Source organism: Ambystoma mexicanum, chromosome 2p, assembly GCF_040938575.1.
Source record: "Ambystoma mexicanum isolate Mex_15411 chromosome 2p, UKY_AmexF1_1, whole genome shotgun sequence".
Classification (NCBI taxonomy): Eukaryota; Metazoa; Chordata; class Amphibia; order Caudata; family Ambystomatidae; genus Ambystoma; species Ambystoma mexicanum.
Genome location: NC_090923.1, coordinates 57,066,182 through 57,084,509, shown reverse-complemented (window position 1 = coordinate 57,084,509; position 18,328 = coordinate 57,066,182). Strand labels below are relative to the sequence as shown.

Genomic DNA, 18,328 nt, shown 5'->3' with positions numbered 1-18,328 from the left:
GGAAATAAAGAAAGCGCTTGACAGAAGTGCCAGGGCTACGGCCGATATATTTTTGACTTGGCTGTGACTGCATCAGTCTTGGTTCTCCTGTAACAGGTGAAGGCTGTAACTTGCTGGGGCCTCTGTGCCCTGTCTTTTCTCTCTGCAAGGGATCTGATAGAGTCATTTATCAAAGACAGAATATTTCACTCACTCAAGGTTTGAAGCGATGTCGTGAAGGCTACACGCCTCTTCTGTGGGTAGGAACGTCTCCAGGGGTGTGATATCGGCGTGCTGCACGGTAGGTAACCCACGGCCACCAAAGCAAAACACAGCACAAAATGAATTGATGCCTTCTGGCACTCAGAAAGCACAGTTCCATGAGTGATCTCGCGCCAGAGAGGGTGGAGCTGGGTAAATGTGGAGGGTGGTGGTAAGACGAGATGGGGAGAGCGCATAACTCATCAGGAGAATAGGGAGTCAGTGTGATAAACAACATTCTAGCGCTGGAGTTGTGATGCATGAAAAAGTGTGATGAGGAAGCAGTGTGGTGAGACAGGGGGTCAGGCGAGACATGATATGAGAGACAGCGTGATTTATTCACACTGTGATGGCACAAGCAGTGTGAACGATGAGTCAGTGTGATAGAGAAACAGTTGGAGGGTCGAGGCAATGTGCTATCAAAACAGTGTGATAGAAAGGGCAGTGCCACGGAAAGGTCAGGGTAAAAGCAGAGGTGGTGAGGCGAGGCAGTGTGATGGGAAAGCAGTGTGGCAGGTTAGGCAGTGGGGTGCAAGAGGCATTGGAATGGGAGCAGGGTGGCCTGACAGAAGAGGGAGTGAGATACGAGTGGCAGGGCAGCAGAAGAGGCGGTATTCAGAGAAAGGTACTTGTTTTAGGCTGGCAGCCTGGGGCGGGCATTGTGGTGGCACCTGTAGTGTGGTAATAGAAGCAGTGATACTGGGTGTACAGTGTCGCAGGATAAACTATGTGATTGCAGCAACAGTGTGGCACAAGATCCTGCGTCGAAGAAGAGGCACCGGTATAGGTGTGGCAGTGTGGTGTGATGGGGAGCCAGTGTGATGCAAGAAATAGCGTCATAGCACGCTCGAGAAAGCAGAGGCAGTGTGATAGGAAACCTAGTGACGAAGATGCTGTTTGACAAGAAAACGAGGTTGCAGGGGAGGCAGTGTGACCAGTGAGTCAATTCGATGGTAGACGCCGATGCCACATGGCAGCAAAGTCACTCAAAAGGAAATGCAGTGTGATGAGCAGAAGTGTGATAGGATAGTTGGTGTGATATGAGAAGCAACATGAAACGAGAAGCGTAGTAGTGGTGATGGAGGGGAGGGGCACTACTACTAGGCCTGTCAGTGTGATGGAATAGGCAGTGTGGTAAGTGCGGATGTGTTGGGGAGACAATGTGATGTGAGAGTGTCCCTCCAGTGAAGGTGGCATGGCAGGAGTAGTGCGGTTGGGGAAGCGGCATGATGGTGGACTGAGCCTGTTATTAACTGTTGCCATAGTTGGGAGATTAAGTCACTACATGTCTGTTGAGTGGCAGGGGCTGAAGCGGGCAGCTTGTGGATTTATGGCATCATGACCATGCGGGTTGAACACTGACATCCGTTGGGTTTCTGGGTAGGCGCTTTGGCACGAGGAGTCATGCAAACGTCTCTGGCTTTGAGCCTTACGTTGAGGCGAGGCAGGGAATTCTCCTCCTTTGCCGGCCGTAGGTCCTGCACTTGTGCTGGGCTCCAGCCAGCGTGATTGAGTTTGCGCAGAAAAGAGTTTGACGGCGTGGAGTGTCACATGACCCCCCTTCGTGGGATTTGGGTGAGCGCAGATTCTGAACCTGTTGTGAAGTGTACCCCATGGAGGCCCTGTGCTGGGCCAGGCCAGTAGGACAGGACGCGCAAAGACTACCCTGACACAGTTGCTCTGGTGTCCGCGGAGACACAGGCTTTCTCGCTCTTGTTTATTACCTTGCCCACGTGGTGTGTACCACGTGGACATCATATTCCTCTCCAACTTTAGACGAACAAAGCAACCAAACAGATAAAACAAACATGTTAATTCCTCCACCCTGCTGGCAGATTTGCGCACGTTTGTAGATGCCATTCAGGACGTGTAAAGGGTACTAGCCTCTTCCACAGGGAGTATCGCTCTCCTTGCCCCTGCTGTGGGGTGGCTTGTTTGGACAGGCTCTGTTCATCGTCACTCGGTACCGGGGTGCTGTGGTTTGTCTTTCATTTGGGTCTCTTGGTAGTGGTGTCAGCTCCATCGATGGGGAGCGGGTCTCTGCAGGGTCTTGGTCCTCTTGAGATTCTTCCCACAGGGTGGGTGGTGTCCGTTTGAAGTGAGACACATTCCGTGTTACTGTTTCGGGCCCGTGTTCCCGGTGAGTGATGGTCCAGGGGAGAGGCTCGAAGGGGAGGGCCATCTTTCCTCTCAGCGCTCTGTTCTTCACTAACGCTGTGTCTCCTACTTGGAGGTCAATGGGTGTGGCTCTTCTTGCTCTGTCTTCCTTCACGTTGTGTTCTTATCTTCTGCGTTCCACATGTTCTAAGTTGACCTGCGGAGGTTGCCATGAGTAGTGGAGGGGCAATCACGCTTGGATGGGTAACCCAAACATCAGAGCTGCCGGGCTGACTTGCGTGGCTGCACGGGGTGTCCGACGGTAGGAAAAAGAAACTTGTATAACTCGGGTAGCCATGGTCGTTTCTTATCTTTTGCAATCCTCACTGTTTTGTTGATGGATGCCATAAATCTTTCCGCATCCCCAGTGGCCTGGGGCCAATATGGGGTGATGTGGTGTTTGGGGATTCCCATGTCTTCGATGAAGCGTTTGAACTCTTTGCTGGTGAACGGTGGTCCGTTGTCGCGCTTTATTGATGATGGAATGCCGTGGATCGCAAATATTTTCTCCAACGCGGTGGTGACCGAGGCTGCATCTGTTGAGTTGACTGGTTCAACTTCAAGGTATCTGATGTACTCGTAGATGGCTACAAGGAGGAAGGCTTCATTGGCAATGGTGCATATGTCGATACTTACTGCATGGGCTCTGGTGGTCCGGGCCGGTGGGTGGCTAGACAGGCTGTGCAGGTTTCGACTAGTCTAATAACCTTCTGCTGTATCTGCAGCATCCACACTCGCGATTTGAGGAAGGCTTGTGTCTTTACGATCCCCTGGTGGCCTTCGTGAGCAAGTTGTAGGGTGCTCTCGTGGAGGTTAGAGGGCATTCCTATGCAATGGCCTTTGAGGACTAGGCCTTCAAGTGACACGGACAGTTCATGGTGTATTCCAAAGAGGGTCATGGGTGTCGCGATAGAAAGTCTGTTTGGCTGTCTGCTCCAGCTCGGTATTGTACCTCGAGGTCAAAATGTTGTAATTGAAGCATCCAGCGCTCAATCCAGGCTGGGACAATGCAGTGCTGATCCTTTGAATATCGGGACCAGGGGATTATGGTCCGTCAGTTCCTTCACAGGGTGCCCCAGGATGTAAGCGTGAAAGTACATGCATTCCCCAGATGATGGCTAGGGCTTCTTCCTCTATATATGTGTAGTTTCTTTCAATCAGAGTGAGTGCATTGCTGGCGAATGCGATGGGGACAACCGGTCTATCTAGGTGAGCACGGCTCTGAGGCCTACAGGGCTGGCATCTACCAGTAGCTCTGTCCTGCGTGTTGGGTCAAAGAACGCCATGGTGGCGTCACTGGACAGCGAGTCTTTGATCTACTGGAACGCTTTTTCCTGGGCTGTTCCCCATTCTCAGGCTGTCTTTGCCTTTGTGAGCGCCCACAGGGGGGTGGCGATGGTGGCCAGGTCAGGGATGAATTTCCCACAGTATTTTGCCATACCTAGGAAGCTCCGGAACTCTGTCGCTGTGGCTGGGGCTTGCGCATTCTTAATGTCTTTTACCTTTCCCCGGTCTCGGGTTACTTCTTTTTTCATTGAAGACATAACCAAAAAAGCTCAGTGTGGATTTCCCAAATTCACACTTTTCCTCGTGTAGCGTTAGCCCATGTTCCTCTAGACGCTGCAGGTTGGCTGCTAGTCGACTGCTGTGTTCTTTTTTGGTCCTGCCATAGACCAGGATGTCATCGCTGACATTTGTGTCCCGTGGGAGGACTTGCAGCACTTTGCGTATTTCATGTTGAAAGATTTCTGCAGCCGACGAGATTCCAAAATTGAGCCGGCGATATCTTCTCAGCACAAGGTGTTTTGAGAACGTCGTGATATATCTTGATTCTTTTGCTAGACGAATTTGAAGGTAGCCAGACTGTAAATCCAACTTTCTGAAGACGGTGGCGCCTGTCAAATCCATGATTAGCTCGTCCACTGTACCGCTCTTGGTTCTACTGTGGGGTCGATGTGGAGCTTTTGGGAATCCGATGCCTTTGAATCGGATGCAGATAGAGGGTATGATTGGGGTATGATAAAAGAGTATGGCCAGGACAGGCCTTAATGAAGCATTTGCGCCACACCAGAGCGCTCTATTGTGTTGCAGATGTCCGCCGGCCAAGTCAGTAGTCCGGAGCCAAGGGAGAAGATCACTGTCCTCTACACAGCAGGGCCCAGTGATATGCTCTCTCCACGCGTCTAGCACTTGTGTAAGACGGAAACAGTGCCGTCTCACCTGCGGCTTCCTGCGACAAAGCTTCTCCATGTCTCTCTGCCCAGGGCTTTAAGTGGGGTAAGAAATCGAGGGGGGTCCAAATTTGTGGGCATGGCTTGTGGGATGGGCGTGGCCTAAACAAGTACACAGACCATAGTAAGATACGCAAACAAATATATGCATGCATGTAAGCATTTATATATTTATGTGCGTACCTTACTATGGTTTGTGTAGTATGCAAGACATCTTTTATAAACATAGAAATATGTAACATTCTTCTATGTTTATGAAAGATGGCTTGAAAAGTACACTAATCATAGTAAGGTACGCACATAAATATATAACATTTACATATTTGTGTGCATACCTTATGGTTTGCGTACTTTACAAGCCATCTTGAAGTATACAAACCATAGTAAGGAACGCACACAATATATAAATGTAAGCATTTATATATTTATGTGCGTACCTTACTATGATTTGTGTACTTTTCAAGCCATCTTTTATAAACATAGAAGAATGTTACATATTTCTATGTTTATGGCTTGCAAAGTACACTAATCATAGTAAGGTACACACATAAATATATAACATTTACATATTTGTGTGCATACCTTATGGTTTGCGTACTTTACAAGCCATCCTGAAGTATACAAACCATAGTAAGGAACGCACACAAATACATAAATAGTTACATGCATTTATATATTTGTTTGCATACCTTATGGTTTGCGTACTTTTCAAGCCATCTTTTTAAAACATTTCTATGTTTATCAAAGGTGCCTTGAAAAGTACACAATTCAAGCCATATTTTATAAAGCTTTGACGACGGACAAACCCTGAGGCATCTATGTCCGTTGGCAAAGCTTTATAAAAGATGGTTTGAATTGTGCACTTTTCAAGACATCTTTTATGAACCTCGAAATATGTCAAGAAATCCCCAGGTTCATCGAGAGTTAAAGACGCCTCAGCAACTTGGGGAGAGGGTGGGGAAACGAAGGGACAGCAACTTCCTCTGGTAACACCTCGCACAAGGGGTCACGAGAGGAATTTACAGTGACTGACAGAAATGCCAGCCAGCCACAGTGCCTGACTTAATGTTGGGCGCATCTCCCGTCGCGGCTGCTGCCACGGTGGGATAATGTGTCCCGCAAATGTTGTGGTGGGACCTGGCGGTGCCCGGGCTCAGCACCATTTTCTGGTCCCGACCCATTGAAAGCACCGCTGCCTAGTCCCCAGTGTGCACACATCACAAATGGAAGCTTGGAATGCAGCCTTTGCAGCTGGTTAGAGACCCTATTCCAAAGCTTCTGATTGGCTACAGAGCTGGCAACAGTGAGAAGGACCAAGCAAATCATGGAATGCAGGCTACTGTTGGTGGTTAACGCCTGAATTCTACACTTTCTGAATGTCTAAAGAGAAGAAATATTCCCTAATATCCTTCTGGTCTCCATCGTTATTGGTCAAAAGGCCTACATTTGTCAGCAACACTTGCCAATCACAGACCTGATGAGGACTCATCATAAGAAATCATCACCCCACCCCTCTTTTCCCAATATACATGGGAGAGATTTTTGTTCTCTAAATGAAAAAGCAGCTTGTTTCCATATTAGTTCTATAATTCACAACTGCAAGTTTGAAGCATAACCACAAATGACAAATTTGGACACAATAGTGTGAAATAAGTGACATTACTTAGTATTAACTGTAAAGTTACATGGCTGTGCAACATGCAAAATAGCGAAATGTGCCGTACAACTCGATTTCGAATTTGTTAATTTCAGATTTTCGTGGTTTGTTATTTAAAATGTTTAAAAATGAAATTCACATTCGGGGCATCCAATCCACGTGTTCCATTGTTATGTATTATGACGTGTGCGCGGTTGGTCTGCTTTGCCGTCCTATACGTTTCATCATAAACCATCAGCCTTCATATTTTTGTCCATAAAATAAATTGCATTTTAATTAAAACACCAGACACAGCTTATTTAAAAATAAACCTAAGACATTCTCACAAATCCATCAATGTGTATGAAACTATCTCTTAATGTTGATCAGTTTCAACCCACCCTCTGGACTCTGATCCCCGTTTCGGTTCGGAATGCCCCCACAATTCTCCAGTTTCCTTAAATCTCTGAAAGTGTGTTTTTTTTCAGTAACACCCGACCAGGGATTAATCCCAATGGTCACATAGACTGACGCGCAGACCGCAACTCACAGTACTGCGCTACTTCTAAAAGATGGCAGCCCAAATGCTGACTACCCGAGCCTTGTTCAGCGCTCCGCTGCTCTCACGCTAGGTCTGCGCTCTAAGCAATAAAATAGCTCGATAAAAAACAGTATTTCGTAACATACCCCCGATTTCCTTCAATCAGTGGAAATGTGGGTACAATGTACCGGCAACCTCGGCTTACCGTTTCCGCTGCCTGATATCCCGGTAATACTGGGATATTACGGGTGGTGGCAGAACGGTAAGTTCCCATTCCCGTGGAGTCCTGTACGACTATATGGGAACGGGAACACCGAAGCACCAGAACCGTTACTAAGGACAACGTTGCTTCAGCGATGTTTCTGCCGGTAGGGGTCTAAACTACCAGAAGGTCAGGCCAGCTGGTAGTTCACAGCCTGTACTGGCACACTCGGAGTGAGCCAGTCCAGAAAAGGTGTCGGCAGCCATAGTCACCAGCACTTTTTCCAGTCCGCCAACCTTATAATGAGGACCAGTGTATGATCCTCATCACAATATGCCATGAAAAGAGATGGCGGCCTGATAGCATGGCAAGGTGCAGAGAGTAGTGCCTAAATATTACTCTGGTGCTCGGCATAGTGGTGTGAAAAGACAAGGCAGTCATTGCCGCATTCCCGCTACACCCTTTTAAGGGGGCGCAAGGTGTGGCTTGGGTTGTTGATCCTTTAAAGGAACTCCTATTTGCTTATTTAATGCCATGTATGCTAAGAAGGGACTCCTCTCCCACCACTCCTATTCTTCCCCATCACTGCCTTAACACAATCCCCACCGTACCCACTTTTCCTCATCACTGACCCACCTGCCATCTCTAAGATCTCTGCGTTTGGTGGCATTCTTAAGGCCAACGTAAAGTCAGGCACACCAAAAATGCTTATAGCGTTGGAGTTAGCAAACAAAGTACTTCAAGGCACACAGATGCAAGACTTACCACAGGTGCCGACACCCCAACTGTGCAGTTTCTTTGGCAGGTGAAAACACTGCCATGAGCCAATGAGAATACCATTGTTATGATGGAGGGGCCAAGAAAGTGGTTTCTATGGTGAATACTGTGCCGTGAAACACAGCCGCAGCCCGCTCGCCCAATGCACAGACTACCCCCCTCTACACTGCCACACTATGGTGGTATTTGAGAAAAGTCCTCGGACAACACCTTCCATTGATTATGAACACCACAAAACCGGCCCGATGAGACAGATGATCTATCAGGGTTGTCAACTCTGGGTCTTGAGGGCCGGATCGATGCTGTGTTTTCAGGATAGCCACAATTAATATTCATGTGATAAATTTCCATACAATGATTCTAAATGCATGCACTTTTTTCCTCATGCATATTAATGAGGGATATCTTGAAAACCCATCAGGATTCTGTCCGTCGAGGCCCGTAGTTGGGGTCATTTTCATAAATTCAGAATGCATGCAGGGGGCATGGGACCCCCAAAATTAGCACGTACGTGTGATTACACATTTAAAAAGCAAAGTGTAATTGTAAACAGTAAAAGAAGGTGAAATTGCCTTTACTCTTCACGTTTAGGATCCGCTCTCTAAAAAAGTAAATGCCGCCTGCTATAATTCTATAATGGATGCAAATGCAGACCGGCTGGCATAGGAGCCCACTGGCTTCTCGCGAGCTCTCTTCCAAGATGGAGTGAGAAAACAAAGCAGACGCGCAAACTCCGCCTTGTGCCCGTTCTATGCCATTTTGCTTTCAGTGGTGTACATGTTTGTAATGCAGTAGCATAAAACACATGTTAAATCCGTGTGCAGAAAACAGTTTTACGCCACTTTACACGCAACGGAACTTCCACGCTATCCATTCCGCCATGAAACTACACTTGTATTACCGCAGAGAGGATATGTAATGTTTGTAAGTAACGCACTGCATTCCTATTAAATCCGCCTGCTTTTTACACCTATTAAAAGCAGGCGAATTCCATTGTAAATGGCACCCCCTCTCCACCTGATTCCAGGTGTGTTATTGAGAATGGGAAAAAGAGCTAAGTTAAAATGCGGAAGGGACAGCACAAACTTTTTAGACAAAGAAACCATAGGAGTTGACCTACCATCAAACTCTGCTGGTCCGACGCCAACGATGATGATGGACATGGGTAGGGATGAGGCCTGCAGAGAAAAAAAGTCAGAGATCACTTTTCTAGTCAACAAGATCTCAATCGCACTCGAGCCTGACTCCTGCCGTTCATTAAGAGGTAAGAGAACTGGGGCCTTTGGCCAATGTCATCATATGCAGCCAGTGCTGTATCTCTTGGTGTAAAAGAATTCAGATGTGAAGGGTTAACTTGCTTTACTTACCTCTTTTGACCCCAATAGCAAGAGATATGCTCACAACTCTCCCCAATGAGCAGCACTCCTGAAGCATCTCTAATAATCTCTGAAGCGGATCATGTAGTAGGGAAGCTCCGGAGTGGTTAAAAGGCCGTCGACTCTTCCTTCATCAATGAGATCATCATGATCCACCAACATATGGACACCAGCACTACAACGGACATTACACTACACAACCCATCTCGCAAAAGCACAACTACCTGGATAACTTTTCAAGGCACTCACTATGGATGACCTCACTGCTCTTCCCTGTTCCCTGCAGTTCCACACTCTCCCTTCCCCCTGCACTTCTCATTGTCGCACTTGCATGATCTCAATGACACAAAGCCTAGTAGGTTTGTTTGTCTTGTCTTCCCTCTGTATCCCCTCCCTTGCCATGTGGCGCCTAGAAAACACTTGTGCACAGGTGCGTTATAAATACCATACCATATCATATCATATCATTATCTTAAACATTCTAGCATCCCTCAAGGCCACATCATATGCAGACGACATCGTCCCTGCTCCATACTCTAGACACATCCAACTGAAGTACTCCTCCCTAAACTGACAATCATCGACAGCTCCTTCAAGGCACCTTCCCCTCATGATGAAAGTGCTGATTCAGCGCCAGACGGGAGGGGTGCAGTCACCAATTGCAGGAATAACGGTGATATGTTGGGATACCCACTAGGGGGGGAAACACAGGGACCCCAGGGTACTGTAGTTGGCACCAAGGTCCATGCATGGAGCGGGAACAAGGGAGGGACACTGTTTATATATATATATATATATATATATTACATGGCATGTGGTAGCGGCCATGTAGTTATGGTTAAGTCGCTCATCTCATAGGAAGAGCACTTTTTGGGGGGCTTATAACTTTTCTCCCCCTGGACAAATCCTCCCCAAACTTTTCAGAAAAAAGTATATGGCCCACTCTGAATGCAAAGTTTGGTGAGGTTTGACCAAGGGGGGCCACAGTTATAGGGGGGTCCCAACATTTCTTTTTTTTCCATAGACATGATGGGAAAAAAATGTGCTCACGCCTACAGCCCAAACCGCTGGATGGATTTTCACCAAAAGTGTGCTTTTGGTAATTTGGCATAAATCCGTCCAGTAGTTTTATTTTAAACGACCAAAACGTAAGGCAAAGAAATTAGTGATATCTATGTCCGGTCTGCGGACTCACTTCCCTGTTTGGTCCGCGGACTGGCCTCTTATTGGCCGCACTGTCCATGGACTGGCCTCTGATTGTCCAGAAAAATTCGCAGACTTTTGTGTAGTTCGCGGACATCGGGACACAGCCGCTGATTGGATGGTGACAAAACGTGAAATGCGTCGGTTTTCCTGAAACACCCACCATCTTAGATTCGCTGAAATTTTTGGAGTCCGCTGGCAGCGCGTTGAAAAACATTTTAAAAAAAGCAGCATTGCCCTTGTCAAACTCAACAAACAATCTCTGGGGATGTGGAGGGGGGATGAGGATTGGATTGGATATGGCCATAAGAAGCCAGAAAACGGGTTGTTTCACCCCCCAAAAGTCCATAAACACTCTGGATGTCTTGGGGCAGTCCTGTGGTGTTCGCAGACACTTCAGATGTTCTGCATTACAGGGTTGGGGAAAGCAGTTTTTGGATGGCTTATAACTTTTGTGCCACTCAATGAAACTGCATGTAATTTTGCAATTTTATTCTAGAACTAATCTTGAATGGTTTTGAAAATATTCTGGGATTCTGTCAATAGGGGGCAAAATTAGAGGGGGGGTCCCAAAATATTGTAAAAGCATATAGATGTGGTGTCATTTGACAAATCTGCACAACATTTGGCAGAACGATTTTGGATCTAGATATAAATGGTTTTCTAAAGTTTGGTGGGATTTTCTCAAAAAATTAGAGCGGGGCAGTGTCAACATTTTTTGATGGCTTATAACTTTGTTGCTATTTGACGAATGTGGACAAAGGTTTTGAGAAAGATTATAGACCCAACCTTCAATGTTTGTGTAAAGACTGAATGGATTTTGACAAGTGGGGGCTAAGTTATATGACTATTGTATGTACAAACATTTTGACACTTTAAAAAAAATCAAACATGGGCGGATTTCGAGCAAACACGTGAGGAGCATTGGCAAGGACATTAAAGCATGGTTTTGCTAATGTGCCCGTCTTTTATGTTTTGACACGTGTAATAATGTAGGTACAAAAAATAATCATATACCTTTGGTGACTGAGGTATAGCATGTGGCCGTGGGCAGTAGCCAGATTGTCTGGGTCATGGCATAAGGTTATGACACAGACAATCTGGCTACTGGCCATGACCGCTAGGGATGAAAAATGGTGTTAAAGTGACTATGTCTACCTGGGACTGGCTATGTGGCAAAGTTATTCGAAGGCAGGATAGGTTTGGAAGAGAAACACACTGTTTGTGGTAACATGTTCATAGGGTTTTGCAGGCTGCCATGGCAAGGGAAGAGGAGCTGTGTACGGAGCGCCACCTTCTCTTTCCATGTTGGCTGTCTTGGAAAAGGATTTTCCTTCCTTCTTAAAGCAGGACGCCGCTATAGGAATCTATGTTTTAGCACCCTGGGTTCCCGCTTTGGGAACCAGGGGGGCTAATGAACTTTATCCCCATTTCAGGGGCTGCAATGGACAATAATGGTCCGTAGCCCTCCTTATTTATTTATTTATTGAATTATTTATTTATTTATTTATTTATTTATTTATAACGCACCAATGCCCGCAGACATCAGGCTGTGTGGTTACAGTATTTGTTGAGGAAGATGATGTAGAGGAAGACAGCTTACTACTTGCTGAGAAAGGAATAACCTTTCTGAGAGCATTGCGGTCATTGGATTTGGTGTGGGGGCACATGGAGGTGGTCCCGTAGGAGTACTGTCCAGGTAGTCAGCGACGAGTCCAAAACTGCATTCAATGCATTTCACTTTGGTAGCTTTAGCCTTTTGGTACACTCCCAACAGTAGCAAAGAACTGGCACACCCATGATTCTCTCTTGGTGCTAGAAGTAGGCACTTCCTCTACCTCATCTTCTTGGTCCTCTTCATTGTCTTTGGAAATACTGCGCTTTCTTTGTTTGGAAGATCCTCCAGCTGGTGGTGGTGGTGGCTCTTGGGGAGGAGGGATGGCAATAACTGATGCCATTTTTAAGATAAATAGCAATTTTTATACAATTCTTCCACGTATGTACTGTGTACTAGATTGGTAATGGATAATGAGTACGAAAAGGTGTAGGGGGTGCGCAAGGGAATTTTTTAACTTGAAAGTTCCTAGATCAGTAGAAAATGCAGTTCCGAACTGTCCGCAAAGGATGGATTTTATCGTGAAGTGCGGACGGGTTCTCGGACACGTTATCATGCCGCGTGCCAGCGTATGGTCATGTGGTACTGTCCGGAAGGTCCGCAATGAAGTCAGATGTTCGTAGACGTCTACGGATGCAAAACTAGTTGAAATAGTTCCAAAAAGTGTTTTAAGGTGACACTTTGTAAATTGGACACAAATATTGTTATATTTGGTAAGTATGATATTAGTAAGTTGTAGGAGAATAGTATGCACTGGTAAAAACCCATCAAATTCGCTGAAAGAACGTTGTTAAAGGGATATTATGGTTAAGTTGGACTAATAAAAACCCATGAGATTCAATGAAAAAACTTTGTTAAAGGGACGTTATGGTTAAGTTGCACTAATAAAAACCTATGAAATTAAATGAAAAAACTTTGTTAAGGGGACGTTATGGTTAAGTTGCACTAATAAAAGCCTATGAAATTCAATGAAAAAGCTTTGTTAAGGGGACCTTGTGGTTCAGTTGCACTAATAAAAACCTATGAAATTCACTGAAAAAAAATTGTTAAAGGGACGTTATGGTTAAGTTGGACTAATAAAAACCTATGAAATTCAATGAAAAAACTTTGTTAAGGGGACGTTTTGGTTAAGTTGCTGTAAGAGGATTCAATTCAACACTACAGCTAAGTCAACGGCTAGTCTATAATACTGAATGAAAACCCTTATTGATATAACTTTATGTCCAGTTCATGCGTTCTGGATGACTACCCCTATATAACACCCCTCTCTTGGAATCCTCCTGACCCCACTGAGCCAAGAAGTAGTTCTGTTTTGCAAGTTAAAAGGTTTAATTGATAATTTAAGCAATATATATATATATATATCACGCTTTATAATAAATTAATAATTGAATATCACACTTAATCTGATATGATAAAGATTAACAACGGAGAATCTGGCACTAGCACACTTCTTTATAATCACTAAGGAGTTGACATGAAATGGATAAGATAGCAACAATACTTTTATGGTTTCCAATGGATGCAATGTGGAATGAAATGCAGTACAGAAAATAACTTGATAGGATTTCAGCAAAGACAATGTAATCACTTTCTTGTACAATTCACCCCCCCTTTTATGCAATGCAAGGAAAGGGAAGAAAGGCACACAATTCTCAGAAATGCAATTCAAACGTAATTCAGTTCACCCAGCAACTTAGACTACAGAAGTTGAAAACACAGGCCCAAATGCTTTTAAATGTGCTGGCAATGAAGAAAAAAATATGCTAAAATGCTTTTAATTCCCTCTAGAGGTTCAGGTGAGTGGTATCTAGTTAATATTAGCTCAGGCTCACTCTAGCAGTGATGCAGGGATAGTTTTTATGAGGCAAACGATTTTTTTCAGAGGAAAGCAAAAGCAGCTATCTTTTTGCAAGTGGAGAAATTTTCAAATCGCGGCAAAATTCGCGAATGCGTCTGGCGCGATTACAGAGGAACTACAAGGGCTAGCAATATCGTTTTGGGGTCCTAGAAAAGCCTAGGATCTCAGCTTCCAGATGAAAGTTACTGCAAGTCTCTAGCATAAACGGTCACAGAGATATGAGCGATTAAATAAAGGTTGTTTTTCAGATTGAAATTTTAAAGTTCACAAAGACAAGTGACAGTTAGGAGGCAGTTCTACTTAGATTAAAATAGAATTGAATTATATTATTTTAACTAAGAGATTGGTTCTGCACAGTTCTACTATGTACTCACACTATATTTAGAAATATGCCTCGCCACAGATCTGGTCAGGTTTTGGACTGGACTCCGGTTCAGCTCTTTGGTTCTGCTAACATTGGCCTGGGTCAGCTCTGCTCTCTCTCTCTGGGTACAGCACTGCTTCTGGATTCTGGAGATTGAGGGATTTGAAGTCTGGATCTCTGGATGTTGATGGAGGTAAAGTATGGAATTTTGGCAGAGCTTCCAGCTGCAAGTGGAAAATGAATCTCTATTTGGCTTGCACTATCTGCTTTTATCTGTTTAGAATGTGGGTGTGTATGCAGCATCACTAGACCCTACCCCTCTCCACTTGCCATTGGTCAAGTTTCCATTTCTCACTTGATTGGGGAAGGAACTGTGAGTCAGAGCGATGTCATTTTATGGCTTGCAGAGAGGACACTCCCCTGTCAAATTGCACACAATCTATATTTGATATAAAAAGACATATTTGCACAGGTAAACATTTGTTTAAAATTACATGCACCCCTCACATATCACAGGAGGTATCCCCTGTTCAAACTTTGCTCTTCCTGGGGGCTTGCATTCAGAAATGGCAATATTTGCACCTTTTTAGTGGTTTTGCAACATCAGATTTTTCTCCAGATTTGTACACATGTACACGGCCTGTCCATACATACTCCAGTAAATTTTCATTTGTCTAACTTAAACACAGTGTCTGTAATATTAACAATTAGCGGGGTTTTACCCCAGAACATCACACAAATTGGAGTTTGGGCTTGAATTGAAGGTACATTTTCTAAATTAAGGCTCTCAAGGTTATACATTTCTGTCATTTGATTACAAAGAGTTATCAGTGTTTTTGTAAAATATATATTTTGCTTTCAAGTCAGTTCTCAGAGTGTTGGAGTCCGCCTCCAAGACTTGGGTGGGTCAGTCACATGTGTCCTCTGGGCAGGCAGGCCTTTGTTGACAGGAAACAGTAAAAATCAACATATTCCTTTCAGAGGAGAGGGGCCATTTTGTGGTCTCTGGGAAGCTGAGATCAGGAGGCCAGGGAGCCACTTTGCATTTAATTAACAGAACCCTGTGATTTCCTGGCTTCTTGTGTTGAGTTCTGAAGTGTCAAGAGTTCTCAGGACAGGCAACCCCTTTGAACTTTTAATGAAATAAGACCCCTTTCTTTGCACTAGACAGTTTTGCAAGACAGCTCTCCTGTCAGAGTTTAGACCGCTAGCGCCACCCTCAGGATTTTGTAGTTACTGCATCCATCCTTGGGATTTTTTTTAGATTGATTCATTTCAGCAAGTGATATTACATGGAGTATATTGTCCATGTTCAGGACATGGCATTGGTGTGTTTCTGCAGTAAAGTAATTCTGTGCCCATGATTTTGCCATATTTGACATTCAAGAAAAAGGAATTCCCAACAGTTATGGGTTTGCTTTTGGCAATCAGCATTGCCTCTCTGAGCTCACAATATAGGCGAAATGGGATTTTCCTGTGCATTTTCTGGGGAGCTCTGGCCATTATGATGTTTTCAATGCCAGTATTGCACAGTTTTGGTGGTAGGGCTTGGATGCATGGATAAAAACATCCCACAAGCCCCCCTTCTTGCGGTGGCCATCTGATCCTTCACTGGTGGGACCCGCAAGATCTGGGATGTAGTTCTCATCTTCTTCCGGTAGATGGCACAGTTCAGCATCTTTTCCTCCATCCTGTACTGATCGATCGGTTCTCCTCGCCGGCCCTGATGGGAATATTGGGCGGTACCCCGGGCCCATTGCGTCTCTGCTCCTGGTCTCCGGATCGTCCTCCTTGGCCCGTCTCCAGGTTTTCTTTCTCCTAGGACGACAAAGGAAGAGCGGCAATACCTATTCATAGACATTTTTCCACCACTGTAGAGATATTGGGGCAGCATATGCATTTCATCATAACAAAACATTACATTCTTATTTTGAAAAAAAAACAGTATAACTAAGAGACAGTTTCATGCAAATCACAATATTTTAGAGACTAGATGTGGTCTGTTTTATGGTTGGAACTGAATTAGTCTGAGACAGTACCCGCTAGGATTCCAGAGGATTCCTCCAGTTGTTGCAGAGTGTGCCTGGGATGGCAACATTTCAACTGGTTTATGTGGACCCACTTGTCTTCCCCCTCTGCCGAACCGCCTTTGGGGATGCGGATCTTGTAGGCCACAGGGGAGATCTTGTCGATGATCTCAAAGGGTCCCTTCCATGTAGGCAAAAATTTCCGCTGTTTTGCCTGGTTTCTTTGGAAGTTGTATAGATAGACCCGGTCCCCCACCTGATATTCCTTCCTGGAAGTCTTCAGGTCATAGTGGGTCTTCTAGATTCCGCTGAGCGTAAGCAAAAGCATGTTGGAGGTGTTTCCTTAAATTCTCCACATACTCATGAGTAGTGGAGGCATTTATCAGTGTCTGCTCTTGGGTCCTGTAGAGCAAATGCTGCGGAAGCACCATCTTGCGCCCAGTCATCAACTCAAATGGTGACATTTTGGTTGCAGATGAAGGGGTAGATCTGATGGCCATTAGGACCAGAGGTAATCGGATATCCCAACTTGGCCCAGAATCTGCCACAAACTTCTTTAATATGCTCACAATGGTTCGGTTATATCTCTCTACTGCCCCAGAAGAAGCTGGTCTATAAGCAATATGCAACTTCCTTTTGACCCCCAGTATCTCCCACATCTTTGTCATTACTTCACTGGTGAAGTGGCTACCCCTGTCTGACTCAATCCTTTGAGGTAGACCAAAACGGGAAAAGATGTGGTTAATCATCAGGGCAGCTGCCGTTTCTGCCTTGCAATTTGGAGCTGGGAGACATTCCACCCACTTGGTAAACAAGCATGTCACAGTCAACATGTACTTATTCCCCCTAGCCGAGCGAATCACGGGGCCTACAAAGTCAATTTGTAAATCTGACCATGGCAGTGTCATCCCCCTCTTTTGGAGAGGCGCACGGTGCATGAGGGATGATGGCTGAAATTGTGCACACACAAGACACCCCTTCAAGTATTGGTCGAGGTCCTGCCCCATGTGTGGCCAGTATGCAACCTCTCTTAAGATTTCCAATGTTGTGTGAAACCCCCTATGACCGGCGGTGGCCGCATCATGGGCGTGACTTAACATCAGGCTTCGGAATGAGGTAGGAACCACCCACTGGTCATGGCCAGCTTTGGATTTCCTTACCAACAAACCGTCTTGGATCCGGAACATTTTTGGACATTTCATCAACACTCTTAGGTCCTCTTTCCCAATGTAATCGGTATCCGTCAGGGGAAAGTTCTCAGGGTCCTCAAGGTGTTGGTAAAATTTACCAATTATTGGATCCCCCTTCTGAGCGGTAATTAAATCAGCATCAGGGGTCTCCTTACTCCATTGTGCAATTGAAAGGTCGTTGTGAGCATTTGTCTGGGACCTAGTGATAGCAGTGACCTGGATTTCCCCCAACAGGGACTCAATCTCAATTAGATCCCCTTGGATGGCCCCGGTTTTGGCCAGCTGATCAGCTAAGTCATTTCCAGTTTTGTCTGGTCCCTCTACTTTGGAATGACCCCTGATCTTCTTCCAATAGATGGTCATCTCATTCGAGGTGACCAGGTCATCAATGTTTTGAATCAACTTCCCATGTTTTAAGGGTTTGTTGTTAGCACATAACATGCCTCTGGTTTTCCAATTAACCAGGTGCTCCACAAACCCGTTCCGTACATAATCCGAATCTGTGATTATGACCAGTTCGTGGAGTTGATGCTGGACAGCAGTGAGGATGGCCTGATGCACAGCCATCAATTCTGCCACCTGACTACTTCGGGGACCAATTTTGTATCCAGCGGAGGGTTCTGGGGACTCATTCACCCATGCATTCCCTACGACGGCCACCAGTTCTTTCTCCCCGTTGTTGTCAACATGGTACGAGCATCCATCCACATAGACAGTGGGCATTCCCTCCCATTTGTCCTCTTCAAAGACTTTGTGTGGGGAATTAAGGTATGCCTCCATGTTGTCCTTGATTTTTAGACTTTCGTCCTCGAGACAGTTTTCTCTGGCACAATCATGCAAGTCAGCCAGACCTTGCGCGAGGGGACTCTTCTTGTTTTGGCCATATCTGACCTCCACAGGAAAGCCTT

General features: G+C 45.4%; 1 protein-coding gene across 1 annotated transcript in view; it reads right to left on the bottom strand.

Moving 5' to 3' along the window:
- Window positions 1–18,328, bottom strand: part of CPNE9 (copine family member 9) — a 1,803,250-nt gene that overhangs the window by 136,797 nt on the left and 1,648,125 nt on the right. Inside the window, exon 19 of the mRNA XM_069643244.1 lies at window positions 8,905–8,962. Coding sequence (XP_069499345.1) covers window positions 8,905–8,962 — 58 coding nt within the window. The remainder of the gene's footprint in view (window positions 1–8,904; window positions 8,963–18,328) is intronic.